Source organism: Tauraco erythrolophus, chromosome 18, assembly GCF_009769465.1.
Source record: "Tauraco erythrolophus isolate bTauEry1 chromosome 18, bTauEry1.pri, whole genome shotgun sequence".
NCBI classification, from domain to species: Eukaryota; Metazoa; Chordata; class Aves; order Musophagiformes; family Musophagidae; genus Tauraco; species Tauraco erythrolophus.
Window position 1 is genome coordinate 17,289,306 of NC_141482.1, and position 24,118 is coordinate 17,313,423.

At 64.9% G+C, this 24,118-nt stretch overlaps 1 protein-coding gene across 1 annotated transcript; it reads left to right on the forward strand.

Moving 5' to 3' along the window:
* The first annotated feature begins 1,334 nt into the window (after positions 1-1,334).
* KIAA1755 (KIAA1755 ortholog) lies at positions 1,335-14,261 on the forward strand. Its single transcript, XM_086623177.1, is given in 20 exon segments — positions 1,335-1,448; positions 4,906-5,103; positions 5,613-6,077; positions 6,079-6,745; positions 6,748-6,900; positions 7,008-7,046; positions 7,049-7,171; positions 7,819-7,942; positions 8,339-8,432; positions 9,316-9,402; positions 9,699-9,815; positions 10,285-10,383; positions 10,619-10,767; positions 11,771-11,909; positions 12,161-12,283; positions 13,002-13,097; positions 13,099-13,194; positions 13,278-13,678; positions 13,680-13,804; positions 13,807-14,261. Coding segments are annotated over 20 exon segments (3,864 nt in total).
* Positions 14,262-24,118: the final 9,857 nt, after the last annotated feature.

Consider the following 24,118-nt stretch of genomic DNA (forward strand, 5'->3'; position numbering starts at 1 on the left):
AGCCCTGTGTGGAGCTGTGGCCGTGCCTGTGGGTCCGGAGCCACATGATGGGCTGCAGCCCGGCGCTCCGACCCCACTCCCCACAGCTGAGCCCCTGCCCCCCCGGGGCAACCGTGGGCACCTGAGCTCTTCCAGCACTCATGATCTGTGCTGGTGATGACGGGGCTCTCGCTGGCTCCCGAGGAAATGGGAAGCAAACGCAAACCCTCCCTGGCGCCGTCCTCCCGCCGAAGAAGCCAGCAGCCCAGCTGTACCTCCTCCCGTCTCGGCTTGTGTTCACAGCGTGTCCTTTGGCCGCTCGCTAACCCCGCACAAATGTTCATCATCCAGACTGCCCCGGCAGCGCGCAGCCCACGCTGCGGCTGTCCCACCCATCCCAGTCCTGTCCCCCGTCCCAGCCCTGGTCCTGTCCTTGAGTCGGTGCCCACGAACACGACAGTGAACACGACGTCAGCCTGAGCGGGGAGCGGAGGGGCCGGGAGCGCTGGACGCTGTGCCCAGGGACCACAGGGCCGTGCCGAGCCGCGGGTTGCGTTAGGACAGACCAAATCTGTGGCCTTGGCTCTTACACTGACTGTTTTTGCATGGCTCCCGGTTGCTAAATCGCAGATCTGCCTTCGAGTAGGTACTTTCCGTGGCTGAAACATCCCAAGAGCCTTAAGAGACACTTTTCTCCTGCCACGCGTTCAGGCCAGTTCAGAAATGAGAGCGCGGAGCTGCGCGGTGCGCAGATTTGAACAGGAACCAGTCCCCGTGGTGCATGTCCGCACTGGCCTGTGCGAGGGGAACCACTGCCAGCAGCGCGGGCCTGCGTGTGCGCACACACACGTGTACACACACACACGTGTACACACACACATATGTGTACACACACGTGTACACACACATATGTGTACACACACACACATATGTGTACACACACACACGTGTACACACACCCCCACACACACACCCCCCCACACCCACACACTCGCAGCTTTGTGCTTTCCCGGTGCCGGGAAGCATCCCCCCGCGCCAGGAGCGGGAGCCGCTCCGCGGGCGGGGGGCAGCGGAGAGCCCCTGCCCGGCACCGTGCCGCGGGGGGGGGGGTCCTGCCGCCCTCCTGCCGTCCCCCGCACGCCCCGCGGGGCTTTTTTCTCCGGCGGTCTTGCACGCTCCCCAGCGCCCCCGGGGGACGGAGCCGGCGCCGCGTCCGCCCCTGCCCCCCCGCCCGCTGCCACCTCGGGGGCACCCGGCTGGGGGGGCCGGGGGGGTCTCCCCGAGAGGAGCCGCCGCCTCGGGGACAGACGGCGGGCGCTCGCCCCGGCCCGGCAACGCTCGCAGCGGCGGGAGCGATGCCGGGCGCTCCCCGAGCCGCCCCCCGCCAGCCCCCTCCCCCGGCCCGCCCCGCCGCGCTCGCTCTTTCTTCGTCTTTTCTTTCTTTTTCCTTCTTTTTTTTTTTTTTTTTTTTTTTCCCCCAGAAGAGGCGCGGCGGGCGGAGGGAGCCGGGCCGGGGCCGACGGGGCCGGGGCTGCCCGCCCCCGCCCGCCCTCCCCCAGCTCGGGGACGCGGCGGCGGCCGGGGCAGAGCGGCCGGTGACGGCGGGCCGGGGCGGTGGGGCAGCGCCCGGCCCCGGGCAGGACGAGGGGAGGGACGGTTGGTGCTCCCCGGCCCCTCCGCCACTTCCCAGTAAACATGGTAATTCCTTCGGTTTTCCTCTCCTTTCCGCTGACCCTCCCCGCTCGCTGCCGGCCCCCGCCAGCACCTGCGGCCCTCCCGGGCACGGGGCGGGCATCGAGAGCGAAGGCGGGATGGGGGGCGAAGGCGGGGGTGGGGCGCAGAAGTGGGGTGTGAAGGCGGAGGTGGGGGGCGAAGGTGGAGGGGACCATCGGCCGCTCGGGCAGGCGCGTGCGGGGCTGCAGCCCGTGATGCTTCACCTTCCCTGCGAAGTTTGGCAGGGGATGGGGTGCACCAAGTGGGTGGTAGCGCGTGAACCTTGCCCGGTGTGCCGGTGCGGGCTGCTCGGCAGATCAGCCCTGCGCTGGCCATCTTGTTTGTCACCGCAGCCGGCGCGCGCCGTTGCCCTGGGCTCCCGGGCGATGCGGTGCTGAGCGCTGGGGCTGTTCGTTAGCGTGTGCGTCGTGTCCTGCCAAACTCCCTGACAGCGAGAGCTGCAGGAGGGGGAGAGGAATTGGTATTCAAGGCTGGTCCCAGCACTCAAACCTCGCTCCTTCCTGAGCAGGCGGGAGAAAGGAGACGGAGCTGAGTGACCCTGTGGCTTTGGGTACGAGTTAAACAACTTTACAGCACTGAAACGCCAAAGCTCGGCTCGGCTCGTTGGCAGAAACCACTTCAGAAAATATGGGTATTTGGGGAGAAATATCAATCTCTATTTAACAGCACTTTGGCTTATTAAAATGGAAATAGCTTTGCAAATGTAAATCTCCTTATGCTCCCTAATGCCTTTTGTTTCGGTTCTGCGCTCCCCCGCAGCTGGCGGGGGGACGTGGGCTAATGGTGGCTTTTGGCTTTCTAAGGGCTTCGGCCGGCCTGGCCTCAGCTGCTCCCACGAACACTGTGCCGCTGCGCCATGGTCACCCCAAAAACCTCCCCCAGTGATAAGTGTGTGGTGACATCAGTTTAGTCATTCCAGGCCCAAGTGTCCCCCAGCACCAGGTGGGCCGGGACTGGTGCCTCCCCCAGCCAGCGTGTCTGCCCCGGCGCCGGCTCCCACGGTCCCTGCCGCTGGATGAAGTCCCTGCGGCTTTGTCTGTTCCGTCGAACCACCCGCTGGCGCGTCCCTTTGCTGTGGGGTTTTGGTGGTGATTTGGAAGATTTTTCCTTTCCCCCCTGCCGCAGGGCTGTCCCCAACTCAACACCCTGAGTTTATCCAGCCACTTTACCCAAACTCCGGGTGTTTCTCCCCAAGATGCGGGACTGGGCATGGGAGCCAGACAGCGTGTGCCGTGGCCCGGGGAGGCTGCTCTGGGGTTGTGGGGGACAGTGGTTCAAGAGGCAGCAGGAATGGATGGGACTGCTGGAAGCACGTGCCTTGGCCCTGTCGGACCACAGTCTGCGCCCCCCACCCTGCAGAGCCCTCCCCGGCAGCGCGGCCGAGCCGGGGAACAGCCGGGTTTGGGGCTGCTCATTGCCCCATGGCACAGCCTGCCCGGAGCCAAGCCCCGACGGCCCTGGTCTCCAGGGGCCTGGCTTGTCTTTCTGCTTTCTTTGGGTTTTTTATCAGTGCCACATGAGCTCGGCCAGGGAAAGCTTAATTCGGTGTTAAAACAGCTGGTTTGTGGATGTGCCAGGGCTGCACAAGGGGGACTCTGACATGAGCAGACCGGTGGTCCGACGGCAGAGAGCCTGGCAGGGAACGTACCTGCGGACCATGGCACTGAGAAGGGACTTGCTCTCCTGTTCTGCTCAGGCCCCAGGGCTTCTCCTGCCAGGCCTGAGGGCAGGAGATTCCTGCGTGGAAACATGGAGAAAAAGTCAAGAAGAATTAACCAAAGGGTGACTGCAAAGTGCTTTAGCTAAAGCGCATTAAAGCTAATTAAGCTGAATTAGCTGAGGCCACTTTGTCTCTGTATGGGCTCCCAGGCCAGGGATGAGCTGCCTGAAACTAATGCTCACCTTCAGCTAATCCCACTTTCGGCTAATCCCACCTTCGGCTAATCCCACCTTCGGCTAATCCCATTCAACTTCCCGGGTGCCGGTGCAGGAGCTCAAGGATGACGGTGAGCCACGGCTGCCCGAGGCGCAGGACCCGGCTGCCGTCCCAGCTGCCACGAGGACATCCCTGTGGCCGCTCCCCACCGGCTGCCTCCAGCCCTTGGGGTCCCTCCAGCATCAAATCTGGAGCCTGGCCCTGGGTGATGGGCCTGGCTTTGCCGTGGGCTGCAGCCAGAGGTAGAGCTTGGAGCTCCTTGGTGCCCGGCGGCTGGTGGAGGTGGCACACACCATGTCTGCAGGAGGAGGAGGAGGAGAAGGAGAGGTGTCCCGCTGCAGATCAGCAGGTCCGTGGCCAACCAGGCTGGGCCTGATCCTGCACCGCGCAGAAACCTGCATCCCTCTGGCAGCAACACCACTTCCAGCAGAAAAGGCGCCGTTTGCCCACCCGTCCCAGCCTGGTCTGTGGTTTCCCGAGGAGCTGGAGAAGTCTCCGTCTTTCCCGCTTGCTGATGGGCTCCTTGTGGCAGCCCTGCCTGTAGTCACCCCCGCGCCGCCTGTAACGCAGCTGGGATTTAACGGGAGCCGTCCGGTGCCTTCCGCCCAGCCGACGTCTCCTGCAAAGCTGGGAGAGCAAACTCGGAACCGCCAGCTCACGCGTGGCATGAAGCCGGCGTGTTGGCCGCGGTGCGGGAGCGGCGCAGGGGAGGGGGCTGTATCCCGGCGGAGCGCTTCCCAGAAAACGCTCCAAGGACTGAGTCTGAGTTCGGCCAATTCGGCGATGGGTCTGAACCAAAACACCCTATCCATCTTGAGATGTTTGTCCTTCCTCCCATCCGCTGCATTCCCACAGCTGAGCCGGCACATCCCCACGCTCCCTGTCTGGCTCAGCTTAACCCCTTGGCTGCTGCAGCTCCTCCGCCTCCGCACGGCCAGCGCTGCCGAGCGGGGCCACGGGCTGCACCCGAGGCTCATCTCAGGCTCCTTAAACCACGCCGGCACTGGGAGCCAGACCCGGCCGTGCTCGTTATCCCTGGCTGCGCAGTGCTTGGTGTGCTCTACACCCAGTTCCTCCCCAGTTTCCAGCCCAGGAAGGTCTGGAGCCCCGCGAGCTCAGCGGCGTTGCCAGTGTGGACGTAGCAGTGCCGTGGCAGAGGCGTGGTGCAGCGCGGAATGGTGGGCACAGGCTCCGTGGGGGAGACGGCGTCCCGCTGCAGGGCCGCTCTCCCCACTGGTGATGCTTTCCTCCCGCAGGACGCCGGGTCGCTGGATGCGGCGGTGCAGAATGCCCTCCGGGCCCTCTACCCCCCGTTTGAAGCCACGGCCCCCACGGTCCTGAGCCAGGTGTTCCGACTGCTGGAGACCAGCTACCAGGGGGACGGGCTCTGCTGCCTGCTCCACTTCCTCATCCCGGCCAAGCGGCTTTTCGAGCGCGTGCGGCAGGCCGCCTGCGTAAGCCCCCACGCTGCGGTGCCCCGCGCCTCGTGCCCACCCATGGGGGGTTCGCCCTGGAGCATGGTGCCCACGCAGCCGTGCCCTGCGCTGGGCTGCAGCTGCAGGCTCCATCTCTGCATGTCCCCCTCTCCGTCCCCGCAGAGGGGACTGTGGTGTGCCCAGCTCCCTGGGACGGCTCTGGCATGGAGCCTGGCACATGTGGTCCCTGCAGTAAGGGTAGGGGACTCCTGGGTCACCTTATCTCACCCTGGGGAGGCTACAGTGGGAGTTTCCCCTCTGTTAGCTCATGGGGAGCATGCAGCACCCTAGGAAGGGCCATGGGCTTGGGGGAGGCTTGCAGGACCCTGCTCTGGGTCGGCTCAGGGACATCCCATGGAGTCACCAGGCTCTTCAGTCCCCATGGTGGGAAGCGCAGAGCCGGGCAGCGGGAGCGTGCGGGGCCGGCCGGGAGGGTATGGAGCCGTTGGGGGCTCTGGCTCACACGCTGTGTTCTTCCTCCCTCCCAGGCTCCCTACTTTAACTGCATCTTTCTCCATGAAGGCTGGCCCTTGTGTCTTCACGAGAAAGTGGTCGTCCACCTCGCGCCCCTCAACCCCCTCCTGCTGCGCCCCGGGGACTTCTACCTGCAAGCGGAGCCCTGCGAGGAGCGCTCGGCGCGCATCACCGTCAAGCACCTCTCGCACGACCTGCGCACGGTGGAGGAGACGCCCGTCCCCGAGGCCGCCTACGCGCTGCTCTTCACCAACGAGTGGCTGGAGGAGATCAACTGTGACCACACCAGGGACCCCCTGCACACCTGCCTGGTGGCCACTGAGAATGGCGTCGCCGCGCTGCCGTGGAGCCGGATCGCCACACCGGAGTTTGTCGACAAGCCCAGGGCTGGAGCTGACGGCGTGCCCGCGGGGACCTGGCATGGCCCTGCTCCTGAACCTGCAGCTGAGCCAGCGGCACCCAGCGCGCCCATGCCCCCGCGGCACGGCGGACGCCCCAGTGCCCTACGGCAACGTCGCGGGCACCGTCCCAGGCTGCAGGGTCACCTCTCGGAAGTCGAGCCAGGGAAGGTACCCAGGGCTGATCAAGGTGGACCAGGCTGGGCTGCAGAAGAAGCCGGCCACGCTGGCCATGCCCAGCCTCTGCGAGATCATCAGCCAGAACCTGGAGGGGGAGTACGTGGACCTGCTGGAGCTCTCCCAGGAGCAGCTTGACCTCCTGGCCAGGTCCCTGCCACCCACCCGCCCGGCGGGGCCGATGGGGGCCAGGGCCAAAGCGATGCTCCCCTGGGCGAGCAGGGAGCCGAGGGCAGACCCCTGGCCCTGCCTGGGGGCACCAAGCTCAGAGGAGGGTCCCTGCACCCCGTGCCTGGGGAGGAAGCTGGGCCAGGAGAAGGGGCCACATGGCCTGCGGTGCCGCCACCGTGACTCCTACCTGGCCGCGCTGCAGAACCCGGTGAACTTCGGTCCTGGGCTGATGGCCGCCATCCTGGAGGAGCCCGACGGCCCTGGCCCCGAGCCATCCCCCGCCACCTCCCGTGAGCACGGGAGCGGGGCCCGCAGCCCCGTGCTCCTCACCCGCCGTCCCCGCCGAGCGGGTCCCGAGGCGCAGGTGGGGGCCGTGGCACAGCAGGGCAGCCCTCGGCTCCCCCAGGCTCCAGCCACAAGTTCTCCTTCCTGAAGGGCACGCGGCTTGGCGCGGCCCCCGGGGATGAAGGAGCCACCAGCCAGCACGAAGGGGCCTGGAAGAAGGCGTCTGCCATCTACTCGCCCCGGATGGGCAGAGCCAAACCAGCCGGGAAAGGTACCATATGAGTGGGGCTGCGGCACCTGCCTGGGCTCGGGGGAGCTTTTGCATTTCTCTGCATGTGGCACGTCGCCAGCTCCTCTCTCCTCTGTCCCCACGGGCAGGTACGGATGCGGCAGCCATTGCCCCGGCAGAGGAACGGTCCCTGAAAGCACCAGCTGCAAGGATGGTCCCTCAGTGCCTGGCACCAGCACCCCTGGCCGAGAGCCACCGGCCTGGCAAGACCTGCACACCGGGCTGCTGCACTCGGGCATCGTGTGCCTGCCAGGTACCGCCAGCACAGCAAGACCCCCGGGGCGGTCGGGAGAGGCCTCGGGAGGGATGGGGAGGGGGTCCTCCGGAGGGCTGCTGGAGGGGGTTCTCGGGAGGAAGGTTTCAGGGCTTTGCTGGAGGCCAGAAGCTCCCAAGCAGAAAATTTCCTTTCAGCTGGGTGAAAAAATGAAAGCCATAAAGGCGAGCAGCCTGCTCGGAGCAGCTGCCCGGGCGCCAGCCCTCCCACACCATTCCTCTCCAATGAAGCCGTTCAGCTTTTCGCTGCCAAACGCTAAACGTTTGGCCTCTTCCTTTCCCAGGAACTGAAAAACAGCCACAAAACCATCTTTTTTTTTTGGGAAAAATGTCCCCAGCAGCTCTGCCCTGGCATTTCCAGGCCGGCGTTCGTGCCGAGGACATGCTGCAGAGGTGCTGCCCCGCCGGAGGGGCCAGGGGAGGTGGCACCAGGGTGGCTGTGGCACTGCAGCAGCTGCACCGTGTTAACCTGGGCTGAGCCCCCCGAGCCGAGCTGGGGCAGAGCCCGCGCCCCGCAGCAGCCATCTCTGCCTGGCGGGCAGCAGCAAGGCTGGTGGGAGCCCCGGCCCCGTGGGGAGCTCAGTGCTGGGGTGGCTGCCAAGGGGTCACTCGCCCCGTTGCCCGCAGGGAGCTCGGACAGGCTGGGCAGGGCCCTCCTCCAGGTGACCACCCGCGGCAGCGCCTGGGAGGCTGCGTGGTGCTCGGCTGCTGAGCTGGCCAGGCTCATCCTCTACCTCTGCTCCCTTCCCAGGTAAGGGCCAGGAGGATCTGCCGGGACCCCTTGGCTGCTTCCCAGCGCAGGGGTCCCTGGCAGCCCCAGGCCAAGCAGGATGGATGCCCAGCATCCTGCACATGCTGTGTTGGGCACTGTGTCCACTGTCCGGGCTGCAGCCGGCCCCGTGGCTGCTGTGCCGTGCCCCTGCTGAAGGCACGCGGCACCGAAAGTCTGGCACTGCCCTTGGCTGGGGCATCCCGTGGGGCTGAGGCCGTTGCGGGCAGCTGCTCGTTCCTCCTGCCCTCACCCAGCTGCCTGCGGGCGTGGAGCTGCCAGAGGGGGCTTTGAGTGGGTCCTGCCCAAGAGGGACCCCACTTCATGTGCCACCTCTAACCAATGCCCTCCACCTCCTGCCTGGTTTTCCCCTGCTAGGCGAGAAGCAAAGGACAGCGGGCTCACCATCGTGGTGGATGCCAGGAAGCAGCCTCCCGCTCCCATCCTGTTCTCAGCTCTCCGCTCTGTCCAGGTACACTGGGCTCTGCGTGCCTGTGCCACAGACATGCCAGGGAGTTCCTGCCCAGGAGCGAGCACTGCTGCCCTTTGGGGGGTCCCTCGGAAGCCACCCTGCGCCCGCCGCACCATGCAATCCCTGGCTGGCAGCAGCTTCTGCAGCAGCCCCTGGCACTGCCACGCCTGAGGCCGCAGTTTTTCCATCGCTGGCAGATGGAACCCGTGAGCGCGGCGGTGCAGATTTGCCGAGGCAGCTCTCGGCTGCCTGCGGCTGCATCACGGTGCCCTTGTGCAGAAAACTTCGGTCCCAAACCGTGCGGCACCGGCGGTTTGGGACCGAAGGTCCCTTCCCAGCCCTGCAGGATCTGGCCTCAGCCTCGCCACCACGGTGCGCCCCACAACCCTCCAGCACCCCCCTGGCTGAGCTCACCTGGAAGCCAGCCCCACCGCAGCAGTTGATTGTCCTGGCAGGGTTTCCGTGCCAGTGCCGAGGCAGCGCTGCGGGAGTGCCCTGTGCTGTCCTGGGGGCCGTGGGGACCCCCCAGCCACAGCATCCTTCGCCTCTGCATGCTCAGGGCATCAGGGCTTGGCTGCAGCCTGTCCGGTAAATCCCACACCAGCCCCGAAGCTCCCCATGCGGAGAAGCGTCGCTGGTGCGAAGGGTTTTGCTCACGAGGTTCTTTCCGCTGGTCCTTTCTGCGGGGGAGCTGGTGGTTGGGAGGGGGTTGTGGCCTGAGCGACCCTGTGCCACTTCCCACACCGGCGAGCTCGAGACCTCTTCCTTTGTAATGAGCTCACCAGCCTCAGCCAACTCGGGCAACGGAGCCCTGGCATCACCGCGGGTAACCTGGAGCTGTGCCATGGGGTTTGCTGTGGTGACTCTTCCCCGCTTCCCACAGAGCATCTCACCAGGCTGCATCCATACCGTGCTGCTGCTGGCCGAGAAGGAGCTGGTCGCCCACCGCGAGAGGCTGCCCGAAGTGCAGGTGAGCCTGGCCCTGGCTCCAGCCCCTCCTCGTGTCCCCCCGTGTCTCCCACGGGAAGAGCAGAGCCAGAGTGGAAGGAGCCTCCCGCCTCTGGAGATGCTGCGAGTGGAGCTGCGGCACAGCACGCTCAGCCCTGCGGCATCCAGCGCTCCTGGGGCCACAGCGCTGCACGGGTTAATGGGGCAGGGTGCTCGGGGTGCGAGGGGGCTGTGGCCCCTGCTTTGGGCTGTCCCTGGGGGTGTCTGGCGGGGGGACCCGGCATGGTCCCACGAGCTCACGAGCCCCGTGCCCCACAGGTGGAGACTGTGGCATCACTGAAGGCTCTGGGCCGCTACATCGACAGCTCCCAGCTGACACCGGAGCTGGACGGCACCTTCCCCTACTGCCACGGCGAGTGGGTGCGATTCTTCCAGGTGTCTGTTACCACGCCGCCAGCCATCGCCTCACCTCCCCACGGTGCCCCTCTGTCCCCACCACGGCTTCTGTGTCTCAGCCATCCCTGGAAAAGCGACAGGAAAGCCCAGGAGAGGGGAAGGAAAGGAGAGCTCTGAGCCCAGGAGGGCAACCCCCTCCTGCCTGCTCCTGCCCACCTCCACGCTCCCTTCCTGCTTGGCTTTAACCCAGTCCCTGCAGTATTCCCTGCTGTCCTGGCACAGTTCCTCCTCCTTGTCACTCACCAACCTGGGCTGCAGCACCAAGGACACTGTTGCATCCTCCACAGCCAGGAGGAAATGGCCTGCCTCTTGTAGGCAGGGTCGGTACCTTGAGTTAGTTAATTAGTTAACTCAGTCCAGCTGGGTGATAATGATCTGATGCCATACCTCCTCCTGGCGGGCTGCCCAGCACCCAGCCCCACTCACCACCCGTGTCCCCCACCTGCAGAAGCTGCATCCCTTCACGGCTGGCCTTGAGCACGCGTCTGAGCTGCTGCAGAGCTGCATCCAGGAGCTGCGGAGCGCCGATGCGCTGGCAGGAACGCAGGTACCGGCCCTGCGGCACCGCGGCTCGCGGGCATTTCCAAAGAGCCCGTCTGCAGTCCTACACGCAGCAACGTTTCACCTCGGTGCAAGCGCTCCCGGAGCAGCTGCTCCCGGCACGGGGCTCTCCCCTGTCCCCTTCGCTCGTCCCTCGGTGCAGCCCCAGGTGCCCCCACTGTGCCGGCCTGGGAGCTGCTAGTGGTTCCCCAGGTGAGATGTGTCCAACCCTCCTTCCGCAGGATGCGGCTGCTGGCATCGGGAGGCACCAGGAGCTGATGCAGAGGGTGCTGAGCGACCCGCAGCTGGTGCAGGTGCAGCGCGAGGGGGGGGCCGTGCTGGCCCGGCTGCGCAGGGAGGCCGCCCGCCTCAGCGCCTTGGCACACGTCAGGTAGGAGTGGGCGGCTTCGCTGGGAGAGGGGTGCCAACGCCTGGGACCCCCCTCCCCGGGGACAGCCCGGTCCCAGTCAGCACTAGCTGCTTTCCCGCTCGCCCCGGGGCTGATGCTGCACTGCTTCCTGCCCTGCAGACCCGCCCCGAGCCGGGAGCGCGCGTCTCTGACGGCCCTTTGCGGGATTTCCCAGCTGGCGAGGGATGCGGGTCCCTCCGAGGGTCTCCTGCCCCTGGACCACGCTCCAGTACGGCCCGGCGAGCCCTGCGGCGAGGCCTCGGGGCTGCTCTCGGGCAAAGCCACTAGATGGGGCCAAGCCCCGGCCGTGCTGCGTGTGTCCAGTGATGCATGTCCGGTGATGCCGCATGTGTCCGGCAGTGCATGTCCGGTGATGCCACATGTGTCCAGCAATGCATGTCCGGCGATGCCATGTGTGTCCAGCGATGCCACGTGTGTCCAGCGATGCCACATGGTCCAACAATGCCATGCCCGTGCGGCTGCACTGCACATGTCCGGCAGTCGCTGCGTGCCAGCAGCACTAATCCTGCTGCTCCCTCTGCTCCCCACTCTCGGCTGGGCCAGGCGACACCGGCAGCCAACGCTCTCCCACCCCGTGTTCCCTGGCACCCGTCCTGCTCTGTGGGACAGGGAGGTGTCGGGGCATGTACATGGCTGGGTGCTCCCCAGCAGTGTGCCCGGCTAGTGCCCTCCTGTCCCGGGTGGGCGCTGAGGGTGCACGAAGTGGGTGGGGGGGTCTCTTGGTCAGGTCCTGACCCGGGCACCTGCTGGGCTGTCGCCAGCCACACGTGCTGGGTCATTGCCCGTCCACTCGCTCGGCTCCCGGCTGCCCGCTTGGTCACGTGCCAGCGCCCGCTTCCAGGGAGCTGCCCCATGCAGAGGCTCCTGCCTGCCGGAGAGCTGCCTCGGCTGGCGTCCTCCAGCGCAGCCAGCAGCTCACCCCGCGGTACCTGGCACTGACGGCCGCTCTCCTGCCAATGGCCAGGACCAGCATGGAGTCGGCCGAGGGGCTGTACAGCCGGCTGGAGAAGGAGCTTCATGAGCTGGTGTCCCAGTCCAACAGCTGCCTGGAACACCTGGAGTTCCTCCGAAAAGTCCAGGAGCTGGAGGTTGAGTTCGGCAAGGTGAGTGGGCATCCCTGGGTGCGGCAAGTTGAGGTTGCCAAGCGTTTTGGGCACATTTCCTCGGTTTCTGATGATGAAGGATGCCCAGAGAATAGCAGGATTGCCTGAGCTTTGATGTTAATTACGGGACGACTGTGCGTAACTGTGCCTGGGATGGGATTCCCCGGTTGGGGAAGGAAAGGGAGGTGCCGCGGAGGCGCCACTGCCGGCAGCTGGTCCCGGCTGACCGCTGGCACCGCTCTCTCTCGCAGCTGGGGTGCTGGCTGGACGGGAGGCAGCGGCACGGGCTGCAGGAGATGGGCGACAAGGAGCGGAGCCCCGACAGCTTCCAGGGCTCTGACGAGCCGTTTGACGAGTTCCTCGCCCAGGCAACAGTATGTTTGGAGGGGGCTTTTCCCTACCATCCATCCCTCGGGTGTTGTTGCTGTTAGGGGCTCCGCGCCTGCCTGGCGCTTGGCAAACTGAAAATGCCCAATTAGAAACGTTGAACGTTGTTACAAAGTTTGCTACAATCAGCCCAGATCCCCAGGTTTGGAAGGAGGGTGTCCCATCCCAGTCCGGCTGGATCATGCTCCGGTGTCCAAGCCCGGCTTTGCCAGGGTCTCTGGGCAGCTCCACTCTGGGGAGGGGGACGGTTCCATGGCTCCTTGGTGCGCTTGGGGCTGGGGTGGCCGTTCCTGACCCCTCCTGCGCTCCATCCCTCGCAGCCCCCTCCGTCCCGCAGCGCTGGCTGCCGAGCCCAGACGTCCATCCAACATCAGACTAGGTGACGACCAGGATTTGTTCTTCCCGTGCCCCGAGATGTGGGGCCCTTTAATGACCTGCGCTGCAGGGAGGACGAAGCGCGGTGACGGCGCTCAGGACAGGACGATGCGTTTTGTGCCGTTAGAGCGAGCCAGGGCAGAGCAGAGATTTGGAGAATGCCCGTTCCCTTTGTTTCTTCTCACTTGCCCAGAAACTCTCCCCGTGTAGCGTCGATAGCGCCGCGGAGCGCTGACCTGCAGCCAGCCTCCCCCTGCGCCCGCGTCCCAGCACCACGTCCCAGCGCCGGTCTCGGAGCGCGGAGCTTGTTCCTTCCTGCCGTCCCTGCAGGCGCAGTACCGGCGCGGTTTGGCGCTGTGTCAGGAGGCGGCCGAGGTCCAAGACGCGGCGTTCCCGGAGGCAGAGCCCTTCCAGGTGGCCGCAGCCCCTGTTCCAGACGAAGCTGATGAGCTTCTGCAGGCAGGTGGAGCGGCGGCAGGCGGAGCAGGAGCTGCTGCAGGAGCTCGGCCTCTTCTCCAGCAAGGTGAGCGCGTGGGCTCTGCTCCTGCCGGACCCGGTGCCGGCGGGGCAGCCATGGCAGCAGCCGCTTTTCGACGTCTTTTCTAGATCGCAGGGCTGCGGCCGGAGTGCGGGCAGTGCTCGGGCCGGGGGACGCGTGGGGAGGGCCGGGCGCTGCGGTGCCTGCAGAACTCCCTGCAGAAGCTGTCGGTGGATTTGGCCCTGGAGAAGCTGCAGGAGATGAAGGCTCAGGTGCGCAGGATGCAGAGCAGCCGAGGGCTGGCAGGCTGGACTGAGGCACGGCACAGGTACCGGGAGAGCCGGCAGATCCTGGAGGAGATGCTGGCAGAGCTGCGGGAGGCCTGGGGAGGGCATGCTGACGGGCAGGGAGATGCCTTTGGCTCCCCCAGCTCGGGGTCCACAGCCCCTCGCAAGGAAGCCCCAGTCTGCAAAGCAACCGCCAGCCCCAAGCCAGCGGTGCCAGAGGGCCAGGGGGCGCGGAGCAGCCCGAGCCCAGTGCCAGGGGCCAGGACAGCCCCGGGCCGGCAGCGTTCCCAGCCCCACGCTGGCTGCGGAGCTGAGCGAGGCCACCGCCCCACCGCCGAGCTCCCCACAGCCCCACTGCCCGGGGGGGCCAGGGCCGGCCGTGCCTCCCGCTGCCACAACTCTGCTGACACCCCGCTCCGGAAAGGCGAGAGCGGAGCCTGCCCAGGGGCTGCCAGACACCTGGCCCAGGAGGGCAGCCACCCCCCTCAGAGGCATCCCCTCACCCTGCCGCCCCGAGGGCTGTTTCTGGGTGCCGATCCATCCGATCCATTGTGTCCTACCACTGTCCAAGCCCCCCGCACACACGGTCCTCCTGCGGAGAAGCGGGCAGAAGCTGCCCAGTACTTCCAGGTGTCCAGCCAGAGCAGTTTCTCCTCTGAAGACTCAGACTCGCAGAACTCCACCGAGGAAGCCCCAGCAGTGACCCTGGCCTTGCCCCAGGACCTCCCGAGCCCCAGACCACCTTGCCCCTCCGGAAAGCCCCCCCTGATTGTTTACCTGGAGAACCACCACACTGAGAGTCCAGCTAAAGCAAACGCTGAGTAAAACCAGTCCCTTCCCGCCAGGGCCGTTTCTGTCCAGTTGTGGACGCCCCGATCCCAACTGGACAGGATGGCCCGTGCTTGGAGGTGGGACACCGGGACCTGTTGCCCAGCCCACATCCCAGAGCCCTTCAGTTCCCTGTCCGCAGCGCTCACCCCGCCGTGGAACGGCAGTAACCGCATCGCCAGCCACGGCTCGTTAATCACCTACTGGGTGTTTGCAGTCCTCGCCCAAAGTGCACTTATCCCTGCAAGCTCCAGGTTTGCCCCCGGACAGCAGCGAGGGTGCCCTGTGGTCAGTGGCTGCGCTTGGAGCATCCCAGGGCAGCGCGATCCTGTGCCGAGGCGTTCCTGCCCGCTGGCCCTGCCACGCTCCCCGTGCTGCCGGCTGCTTCCACCGGCTGTGGCTCCGGCCAAGCGACAGCCACAGGTGTTTGGTTCGCGTGCGCTCGTTAGTGTGGGACTAACGTTATTAACGTTAATAAACCTGAAGAGAAGCTCCTGGTGTGGTTCTCGAGGAGCAGAACCTGCCCAGAGCCAGGTACGGGGCTGCTCCCCTGGGCTCCCCACCCCTGCCCTGTCCCAGCACCGACGGTGCCACCACGAGAGCCTCCCGTGCTGCCTGCGTGAGCCGTGGCCACAGCCCAGCTCTCCTGCCCAGCACCGTGGTTTTGCTGCACAAACAGCTGTCGCTCGGCGCTGTCGTGCCAGCTGCCAGGCTGTGGGCACTGCCAGGATGAGTCCCCCACCCTTTTCTCGGGGTTAAAAGAAACACCGCCAGCTCCAGATCTCACTTCTGTCCTACCCCCTCCGCGGCACATGGGCGAGGGAGGTGTCACCCTGCCCAGCCTCCCCGCTTGTTGGGAACGCGCTGTCCCAGAGCCTTGGGGATCCGGCTGAGCTGGGTGCGACCTCACTGATCACCAAACAGCCCGGGGTCCTCAGGGATCCTGTCCCCACGGGCACGTCCCGCCGCACCGCGCTGCCAGTTTGGCCACCCGGGAGCGGACAAAGCCAGGCGGGATACGGGCTGTCCGGGCCAGGGCGCCATGCCGCCCACCAGCCGTGTCGTGAGCTAATCAAGAGACGTGGTAGAAGAAGCCGTATCTCACCCAGACAAACACTGTCCCCCTCCCAGCAGTGGTGCGGTTGTGGCTCACAGCCCTGCGCGATGCTGCATCTCAGCGAAGGGCACTTGCCCATCCCAGCGTTTGTGGGCATCGCCCGTACCCCCCGCGGCCTCGGGGTTGCCAAATCCCCGAGCTGAGCCCCACTCGGCTCCTCTGGGCAGGCTGCAGTCCCGCACCCTCCCAGCTCCTCCTGCCCAGCTCATTAACAGCAGCATTAACGAAGCCTGATCCCAGGCTGCTCCCCAGGCGCTGCCCTGGGACCTCCTGCCCAGCACTTCTGCTCCCGGTACCCGCTGACGCTCTGTCCGTTCTTTTAAGCTCCGTCTTCTCCAGCTTATCCCTCGTGTCCCCCGTAGCGCTTCCCTCGCTGCGCGGCTGGAATCCCACCAGCCGAGGGCTGTCCTGCTCCTTTTGGCTTAAAAGTGACTATCATGGGGAGACACTGGGTGGGGGCTGCACCACCCGTCCTGGGTGAGCCCAGCCGGCTGTGCTGCGTTCTCCAGCAAACTCCGTGTCCTGAATATGTCCTGAATGTCACCAGGGCCACCCCGGCCGGGCCACTTTTCCTGCCTCTTCATGTGACGATATTTACCCGTGCTCAGCCGCCCGGCCCTGCACTGACTTCAAAGGGCTTCAGAAATCCCCTTGCTGCAGAGATGATGTATCCCATAAATCCAGAGAAGGCGCAGACGGACGGGCCTCCCCCCCCCAGCGATGTTCCCACGAGCCCCCCGGGGCTGGCTGTCCCCACGCTGGCCCGCCAAGCATGCCACCGTCCGGCCCCCCGCGCATGGCTGGCGAGAGCCGTGCCTGCCTGGACGGCGTCCAGCTTGTCACGAGAGCCAAAAATCTCTTCCACCTCCAGCAGCATCGGAAGCGCAGCCAGACGGTGCCCTCACCCCGTCTTCTGCTCTACCCAGACCAGCTGGGATCTGCTGGGAACAAGCTGCCCAGAATGCGGGTAGCTGCCACCCGGCGTTGGCGGGTGCACAGGGTCCGCTCCCCACCGCTCCCGCTGGCTTGCCGTGTCCGGGAAAGTAGTAACCAGGCATTGAAAACGAGCCGCTGCATCAACTGAACAAGAGCGAGGGAGAGGGATGGGAATGTTATCACGGAAATAACACCGCGTGGCAGCGTCTGGGCGATGCCATCGCCGCGGACAAAGCCCCCACTGTCACACGGTGCCACTGGAGAAGCATCTCCCATCCCCGGCTGAGGCTGCTTTTTTACCGACCCGCAGCGCTTCCGGAGCCGCAGCACTGCCAGGCCGTGGAGAGACCAAAACGCCAATCAATACTTTTGTCATTTTTTGTCATTTTGATTATTCTAATTAATTCTGGGAGCTGCTCAACCCGGCTGTGGACAGAGAGCGGCTGGTACCCGGGCCGGCAGCCGGATCGGGATCTCCTTTATCCCGTCATATAATTCAGGAGATGAAACCTCTCCAGAGGCCACCAGTAAAACTTGATTTAAAAAAGAATGATTCCAAAGCACTTTGCTTGTTTGTAGGAGTCACACCTCCAGCGCCCGGAGGCGTTTTGGGCTTTGCAGTTCCCCTGCACCGTCCCAGAGGTGACACGAGGTCGGGGCTGGAGGGACCAGACCCCTGAGTGTGGAAGCGGCAGGGACCGAGCCCCGGGCTTCACGGCCCTGTGCCGGGGAGTCGCCTCCCGACTTCACTGGGGCACGGAACAGCTCGTTCAGCTTCCGCGGGGAAATGGGAGAGGCGGTCACCATTTTTCATACATTTCACCCCTGTTCAGCCAGTTTCCCGGGAGCCCTTTGAAACGGCGCTCACATCCACCTCGGCATTCCCTAACCTCACCCGGAGAGGTTTTGGCACCTGGGGCCCGGCTGGGCAGGGGAGCACCCCCTCGCCCCCGGCCCTGCCGGTTGCCCAACAGCTGCGAGAGCAGGAGGTGGATCCAGGAGGACCTGGATGAGGGGTTAAGAAATAAACTCAGGCAAAGCAAAAAGAGGCCGCAATCCTGCAGCAGGAGGGGTGCCCAGAGCTGCACCAAGCCCTTCTTCGGCTGCACATCGAGACGAGGGTCTGATGGTGCCGAGCCGGGGCAAACCCGCAAACCCAGCGAGCTGGGGGCATTTCCTGAGTTGCCATTTCTGAGCAGCAGCAGCAGGATTGTCTGCAGCACAGTTTTGAGATTCCTCATATTAACACCCTAATTCCCCCATAAAATGCTGGGGAGAATCAGGGAAGAAATAATTACTGACATGAATAATAAATGCTGCACATCTGCGACACCGTTCCCTGCCTGCTCGGAGCACTTGGCCAGGAGCACCAGTGGGTCCCCAGGGCAGGGGGCCGGGGGGCTCCCCGGGCTGGCAGGGGCAGGGGACCCCCGAGCTGGGCTGGCGTTTGCCTTCGCTCAAGCCCGTGCAGTGCGGGAGCACCCGAGGTGGTGGGATGCCCAAACCAGCCAGTGTCGCCGGGACAGGAAGGTGCTGCCATCAGTCCGCTCTCCCCTGTCCTCGTGGGAAGAGCCATTTTCTCCCCCTCGACGGCCTTCCCTGGCGAGGAAAAACTTGGGGCTTTTTAAATTTTCATTTTCATGTTAGAGGAGTAGCACTTCCACGGAGAAACAGAACCATCTTCCAAACCAGATGGAATTCAGCTTCTTCCGAAGAAAGCAAACAATGGCTTTCCTGTTGTTTTTCTTTTCCACAAGGGAAAAAAAAAAAAGGATATTTTGCAAATCCTGAGATTAACTGATAGCAGAAGGGAGAATTTCTGGCCCCTCGCGGGAGAGTGACTCGTTTTCTCAGAAGAGCCCCGTGCTCTCGGCTGCCCTCAGCCCCCACAGCTGGGTGGGCACAGCTGGATGCCTCCCACCAAAAAGTGTTTTTGCAACATTCTGCAAAAATTTTCTTATCTCTGCTGGTCCTTCAGCGTGTGATTTATGACTCCAAGTGTGACCAATTAAGCTCTAACCTTTCCAGAAAGGCAAGTGCAGGAGTTAATCAACGTCTCTTTCCCACACACAAAATGGCAAAATCATTTGTCACGGGCTGGCGGGGGGGTCCGGCAGGGCCAGGCTGGCAGGGGTCCAGCAGTGCCAGGGCGGGGGGCACTGGGCCAGCCCCACCGTGGTGAGGAGTGCCCACAAGGCTCAGGGGAATACTTTTTTCCTTTGGAAAAAAGGTAATAAATGCTGGATATGAAAGACAAAACCAGCCTGGAGGCAGACAGGCTGGGGATCCAGCACGGACACCAGCCCTGGGGGCACTGCCCTCCTCCCCCCAGGACAGGTCTCAGGGCACCCGTCCCCCCACGGCTCCGCACTCCCCGCTCTGGTCAAGCCGCCGGGAACAGGGTCAGCACCGAGCAGAGAGCTCCGGCCAAGGTCAACAGCTACACTCTTCCTCCTCCTCCTCCTCCTCCTCCTCCCTGCCAGGTTCCTGCTAAGCCCTGCAGACCGCGGGGGCAGGACGGATGCTGAGTTATCAACCACAGTGAGACGGAGAGAAGAAGGAGGAAGAAGAGGCAGGGCAAGGGGCAGTGCGGCTGCGGCAGAGCCGCGGCTGCGCCCTCGCCCCGGGCGAGGAGGCGGGCACGGACAATGGGTGGCACAGCAAAGGCATGGGGACAACTGCAAGTGGGACAACACGAACCCACCAGATGGGATCCCCAGCAGTTCTGGTGCCAGTGGCGCTGCTGCGAGCCCATTCCTGTTCTGGCATCCTCCGGCGTCGGGGCTCAGCCGCGAACAGTCGCGGGTGTCTCGAGGCGCAGGCTGGGGACTTGGCCCACGCCGCAGCGGAAATGCCATCATGCCAGGATTTGTGCTCCTGGGGGGCAGAGAGCGGGTCTGGTTTCAGCAGGTGAACACGGAGGAGGACGGTGAGCTGCAGCACGGAGCCTGCGGCACCGGCCTCGGCTTCGCCGGGGTTTGGGAAGCAGCAGCCAGCAGAGAGGTGCCAAAGCAGCTTTGTTATCCCCCAGCTCCTGCTCCGACGGAGGAAACTCGGGTCTTGCTCGCCATCAAGCCAAGGTGGCTCGTGCTCCCGGGGAGCTGCGGCGTGCCATAAATAAATCAAAAAAACAAAGAAATGAGCGATACCAAAGGAAAACAGGAAGGGTGAACGGTGAACAGCCGAAGGGCTGAACTCAGAGCTGGCCATAACTCCGACCCAATCCGAGCTGGCCAGGGCAGCACTGCCCGGCTGCTTTCCAGCGCCCCAGCTGTGCCCCATCCCCAGGCACTGCCGGGAACACGAGCATGCCGGTGCTGGGCCAGGGGCTCAGCGGACACTGACCCCCGGGAAGCCGCCGAGGGGACAGGCAGGGGCAGGCGACTCCCTGCACGGGGACGCACGTCACCCGCCTGCGGGTCCTGCGGCATCTCACGGCTTCGGGCGTTCGAATCCAGACGCGTGCGCCCGCAGAGGAACACCAGCACCCAACACCGCGGCTGGGGAGCGCGGACCCCTCTTGATCTCCTCCCCAAACCCCGTCGGAGCCCGCGGCGCAGGCAGTGCAGGATCGCTGGGGAGCGGCACCTGGGAGGGGCAGGCACTGGGGGGCTGGGGGGGTTCCAGCAAACTGCTGGGAAATGACACTGGCAGACTGGAATTCAGCTCGCACCAGGTTCAACCAGTTCAGATTGCAAAACACCACGTCCCCACTCACGGGTCCCCCAGCACTGGGTACGTGTCTGTCCCACACAGCGCCGCAGCCCACCAGCCTGTGCCGCGGGACCCTGCTGGTGGCTGGGACGAGTCTGGGGGCCATCCCGGGGCCACCGGCTTGGAAAGGCTTGGCATGGCTGGAGAACCCATCTTCCCTGTGCACGTGGCAGGTGCCAGCGTGCAGGTCCCACCACCCCGGGGCGGCAGGAAGGGGCTGCCCCGTCCCCGTGTCCCGTTCCTGGGGAGCTTTGCCAGGGAAGCCCCCTCTGGAGCGGGCAGCAGGGAAACCTGCCCCGGCCGAGCTCGGAGACCGAATAGATCAAGAGACACGTGAGGGGTTTGTGTTTCTCCTGTCTGAAATAAACACACGGCCTTGGCCGAAGAACAAAGACGGTGACATAACAAATTCCTCCTCAACCCCCCCTCCGGCAGCGGGTGGGGGTGCTTTGCCCTGGGATTTCCAGAGAAGCTGGTTCTCAGTCGGCTGCCTCCACCCTCCCCAGGCCATGCTGGTTTGTGCTCCACGCTTCTTGGTCACAGCCTCTGGGCTGGCACGTGCCGAGGGCAGCGAGCCAGAGCGCAGGACCGCACCAGCCTCTGCCGGCACATCCCTGCTGCTGCCCTGCGAGCCGAGGGCGCTTCGACCACCCGCAGCCGCGTCCACCGGACACCTCGTGGCTGCGGCACTGGAGCACGCCGGGCTCCCCGGACCCGCCTGCGAGGCCAGGTGGAAAAACAATCTGCTTTTCCTTGGAAAAGCTGCTTCTCCTCCCAAAGGAAAGGCTGCCAGCTCCCTGCGCTGCCTGACCTAGCGAGCAGCTGCCCCTTCCTGCCCCGCCAGCACTGCCCACTGCGCATGGCCGAGAACAAGAGCCCCTTTGTGCCAGCTTCTGACGCGCTGCCGCCACGGGAGCCCCAGCACAGCACCCAGCCCATCTTGCTCAACCGCTGGCCCGGTGCCAGAGCCGCCTGCAGCGACTGAAAGCCCCAAATGAGGAGTGATGCCCGCACAGAGCCAGGCACTGCCCCTGCCCCAAGCAGTGACACCTGCCCGTGCCGCAGTCACTGGCCCCGCTCCCCTGTCCGCCAGCCCGTCCTCCCTCGCCACGGGCTGCGGTGCGCTTACGGACCCTGTCAGCTGCCGCTGCCCAGCTCTCGGCCCCGTCCCCACCACTACAGAGCAGCTACAGGCTTTTTTCCCCCATTTTTGACACATTTTTCCATTCTTGCAGAGCAGAGCTCCTCTCCAGCTCCAGTGCACGAGGGCTACCTGCCGCGTCCTGCATGCCAGGATCCCCACCATCAGCCACAAACGCTCCTTGCCAGCCCCATCGTCATGAGCACAAAATACTTTCACACCTTTAACCTTTTCCTAAACCCACATCCCAGCCCTGCTGCCCCCTTTCCAGACTCGCCGCCCCAGCACTGAGCCTGGGGCAGGGATGGGACTGTGCCGGGCTCCCCGCCGAGGGGCTCCAGCTGCCGGGGTCACCGTGCCAGGCGGGGAGCAGATGGGTGACCCTGGCTTCCGAGGGCTGCGGGAAGGCGATGGCTCTGCCACGGGCTGCGGGAGGCAGCGGCTCTGCCAAAGCCACGCTTGGAGGAACACCCCGGGGCGGGGGGCAACGGGCGGATCAGCTAAAAGTCAGTTGACGACTGAACAGGGCGACTCGGAGAAGACACCCTCCCTGCTCACGGCTTGTTTATCTGCCCACACAAGAGCCCAGTCAGGACGTGCGGGCACAGCGGGGGCCGCCGGCCTCCCCGGCACACACCCAGGAACGCAGACACAGCCGCTGCCCGCGCCGCCCGGGAAGGTACGGAACCGGCACCCTTTGAACCAGCTCCAGCACCGGGTGGGTGGGAGGGAAGTCGCCGTCCTCTGCCGAGCACCTTCAGCAAATGAGGAGCTATTCTGGGCATCTGGCAGTGCAAACACCCTCTTAATGCAGCCTTGTCTTACTGGGAGAGTAAAATAACACCACCGGCGTGGTTGGCCTTCCGTGCACAGCATTTTCCAGTGCCTGGGCGGACAGATGCCTCTGCGATATGTGGTGGGGAGCAAAGTGGGCACTAAAGCTGGAAACAGGGAGGTTTCCTCTCACTGGGATGCTGGGACCAACCCCGGGGCTCCCCGGATGGCCCCGGGGGACAGCAGGCACTCAGCTCCTGCCGCTTCTGGCAGGGGTGCCAGGGGAGGGACTGACGCTGTCAGTCGTTCTGCTCTGTGCTTGGCCAGAAACCTGGACAGAAATCAGTCCCTGCCACCTGACCAGGTGCCCCGGCTCGCCTGGCCCTGCGCACCCCGAACACACCAACACCCCTCGCAGCGACGAACTGCTCCTGCTTCTGCATCCAGCAGGAAAAGTCCGTTCCCGATTGCCGTTACGGGCTGTTTGTCACACATTACCTGGAGCACATGAAATACATCCCGAGCGCGGGACCTCAGGCTGCCGAGCGCATCCGAAGTTCACGTAGGGTGAGGGAGGAACCGTCGGCTTGTACGGGCAGAGCTGGACCCTGCACCCTGCAGCGAGAGCCCAAACACACTGGCACATGCCAGGGCCGATGGCGATGGCTCCCCTTTCCAGGAAGCAGCCCTGGGAGCAGGGCCAGCTCGGGCAGGTGAAAGCAGCCACCGGTGGGGCCATGGGCTCCCGCTGCCCCAGCCCCCTGCGGCCCCAGCCCTGCAGCCGCATGCCAGCGGGGAGGGATTCCTGCGCCCCTGATGCCTGTAGAGCCGGGTAGACCCCTGGACCCCCACCTGCCATGAACCCTCCCTGCATCCGTGGGAACAGCTCAACCCAGCTCTGCACACAATGCCGGCACCGAGAGGTCTGCGAGGAGGAAGAGGGTGACGTTTTCAGAGTTTCCTCCCAAGTCCAAGCAGGGAGAGTGGGACCCTTGGCGGTACCAGCAGGGGTGCACCAACGGGGCAGCACTCGCAGGCAGTACCTCCAGAGTGCATCCCAGGGCACTGCTCCAGGTGAGCGGCTGCAAGGTGAGACGGGCCATGCCAACACCGGCGGTGTGCCTGATGAAGGCCCCCCCCAGCCTGCACACCCCAGCCCGTGCACGCAGGAGGTGCGGCGCACGGACAGCTTTCGCCAAAACCAGCCGCCCCGGGCCTCCCCTCAGAGAGGATTTGCTGCACCGGCTTTAACCTCCCTCCCCATCTCCCTCACAGATGGTGATGAAGGAGGGGGCTCCGGCCATGGCTCAGCTCCTTCACCGGGGACACTGCCTTTCCAGGGCCCTCTGCTCACTGCCATGCTGGGTGGCACGGGCCAGCATCGCTGCAAAATCAGCCACATGCCCCCTACAGTACCCAGGAGCCCCCAGCTCACGAGGCCTTTCCTGGGTGCCCGCTTTTGGTGTGCTCAGACCTCGCTGTGACACTGTCTGTACCAAAAAGCCCTTTGTGGAGCCGGAAGAGGTTGCACATCTCGCTGCGAACGCTCCCAGCACAGTGCTGTGGCATGCCCGAGCAGAACGTGTCGCCTGCGGCCATGGGGCCCCTCGCCAGGACCGCCCTGAGCGCCGGCAGAGTGGATCCAGCTGCATGGCTGGGACAGGGAACACTGGGACATGGGGACAGCCGAGGACAGCAGGACTTCACCCTGAGCACACCAAGTGACCGGCCCCAGCCGCTGTCAGGACATCGCCATCCGCAAGGTCCTCTGGGAGGAACAGGGTGAGGGGTTGAGGGAGCAGCAGGGGACCCATCGGGCTGAGGAGGGTTTCCATTGTGCAGCCACCTCCAGCACAGGGACTGCAGCATCCCGCACTCGGCCTAGGGCCAGATGAAGGGGGTTGGCATGGGGATCCACCAGGAACAAATCCCATCCTTGGTCTGGGCACTGGTCAGCTTAAATCACAGGAAGAAAAAACAGTAACTAAACAAAGTTGGCTCCAGAGGTGAAACTTCTCAAGAACTTACCCATCACAAGCCATAGTGCTGCTCAGGGACCGAGGGCACTCCCAACCCCCCAGCCCCAGGGCGTCCTGGGGTCCCTGCCCCTGCTAGAGGCTCCCAAGCATGTTGGGTCACACTTTGGGTGCACAGGGAGGGACAGACCAGGCC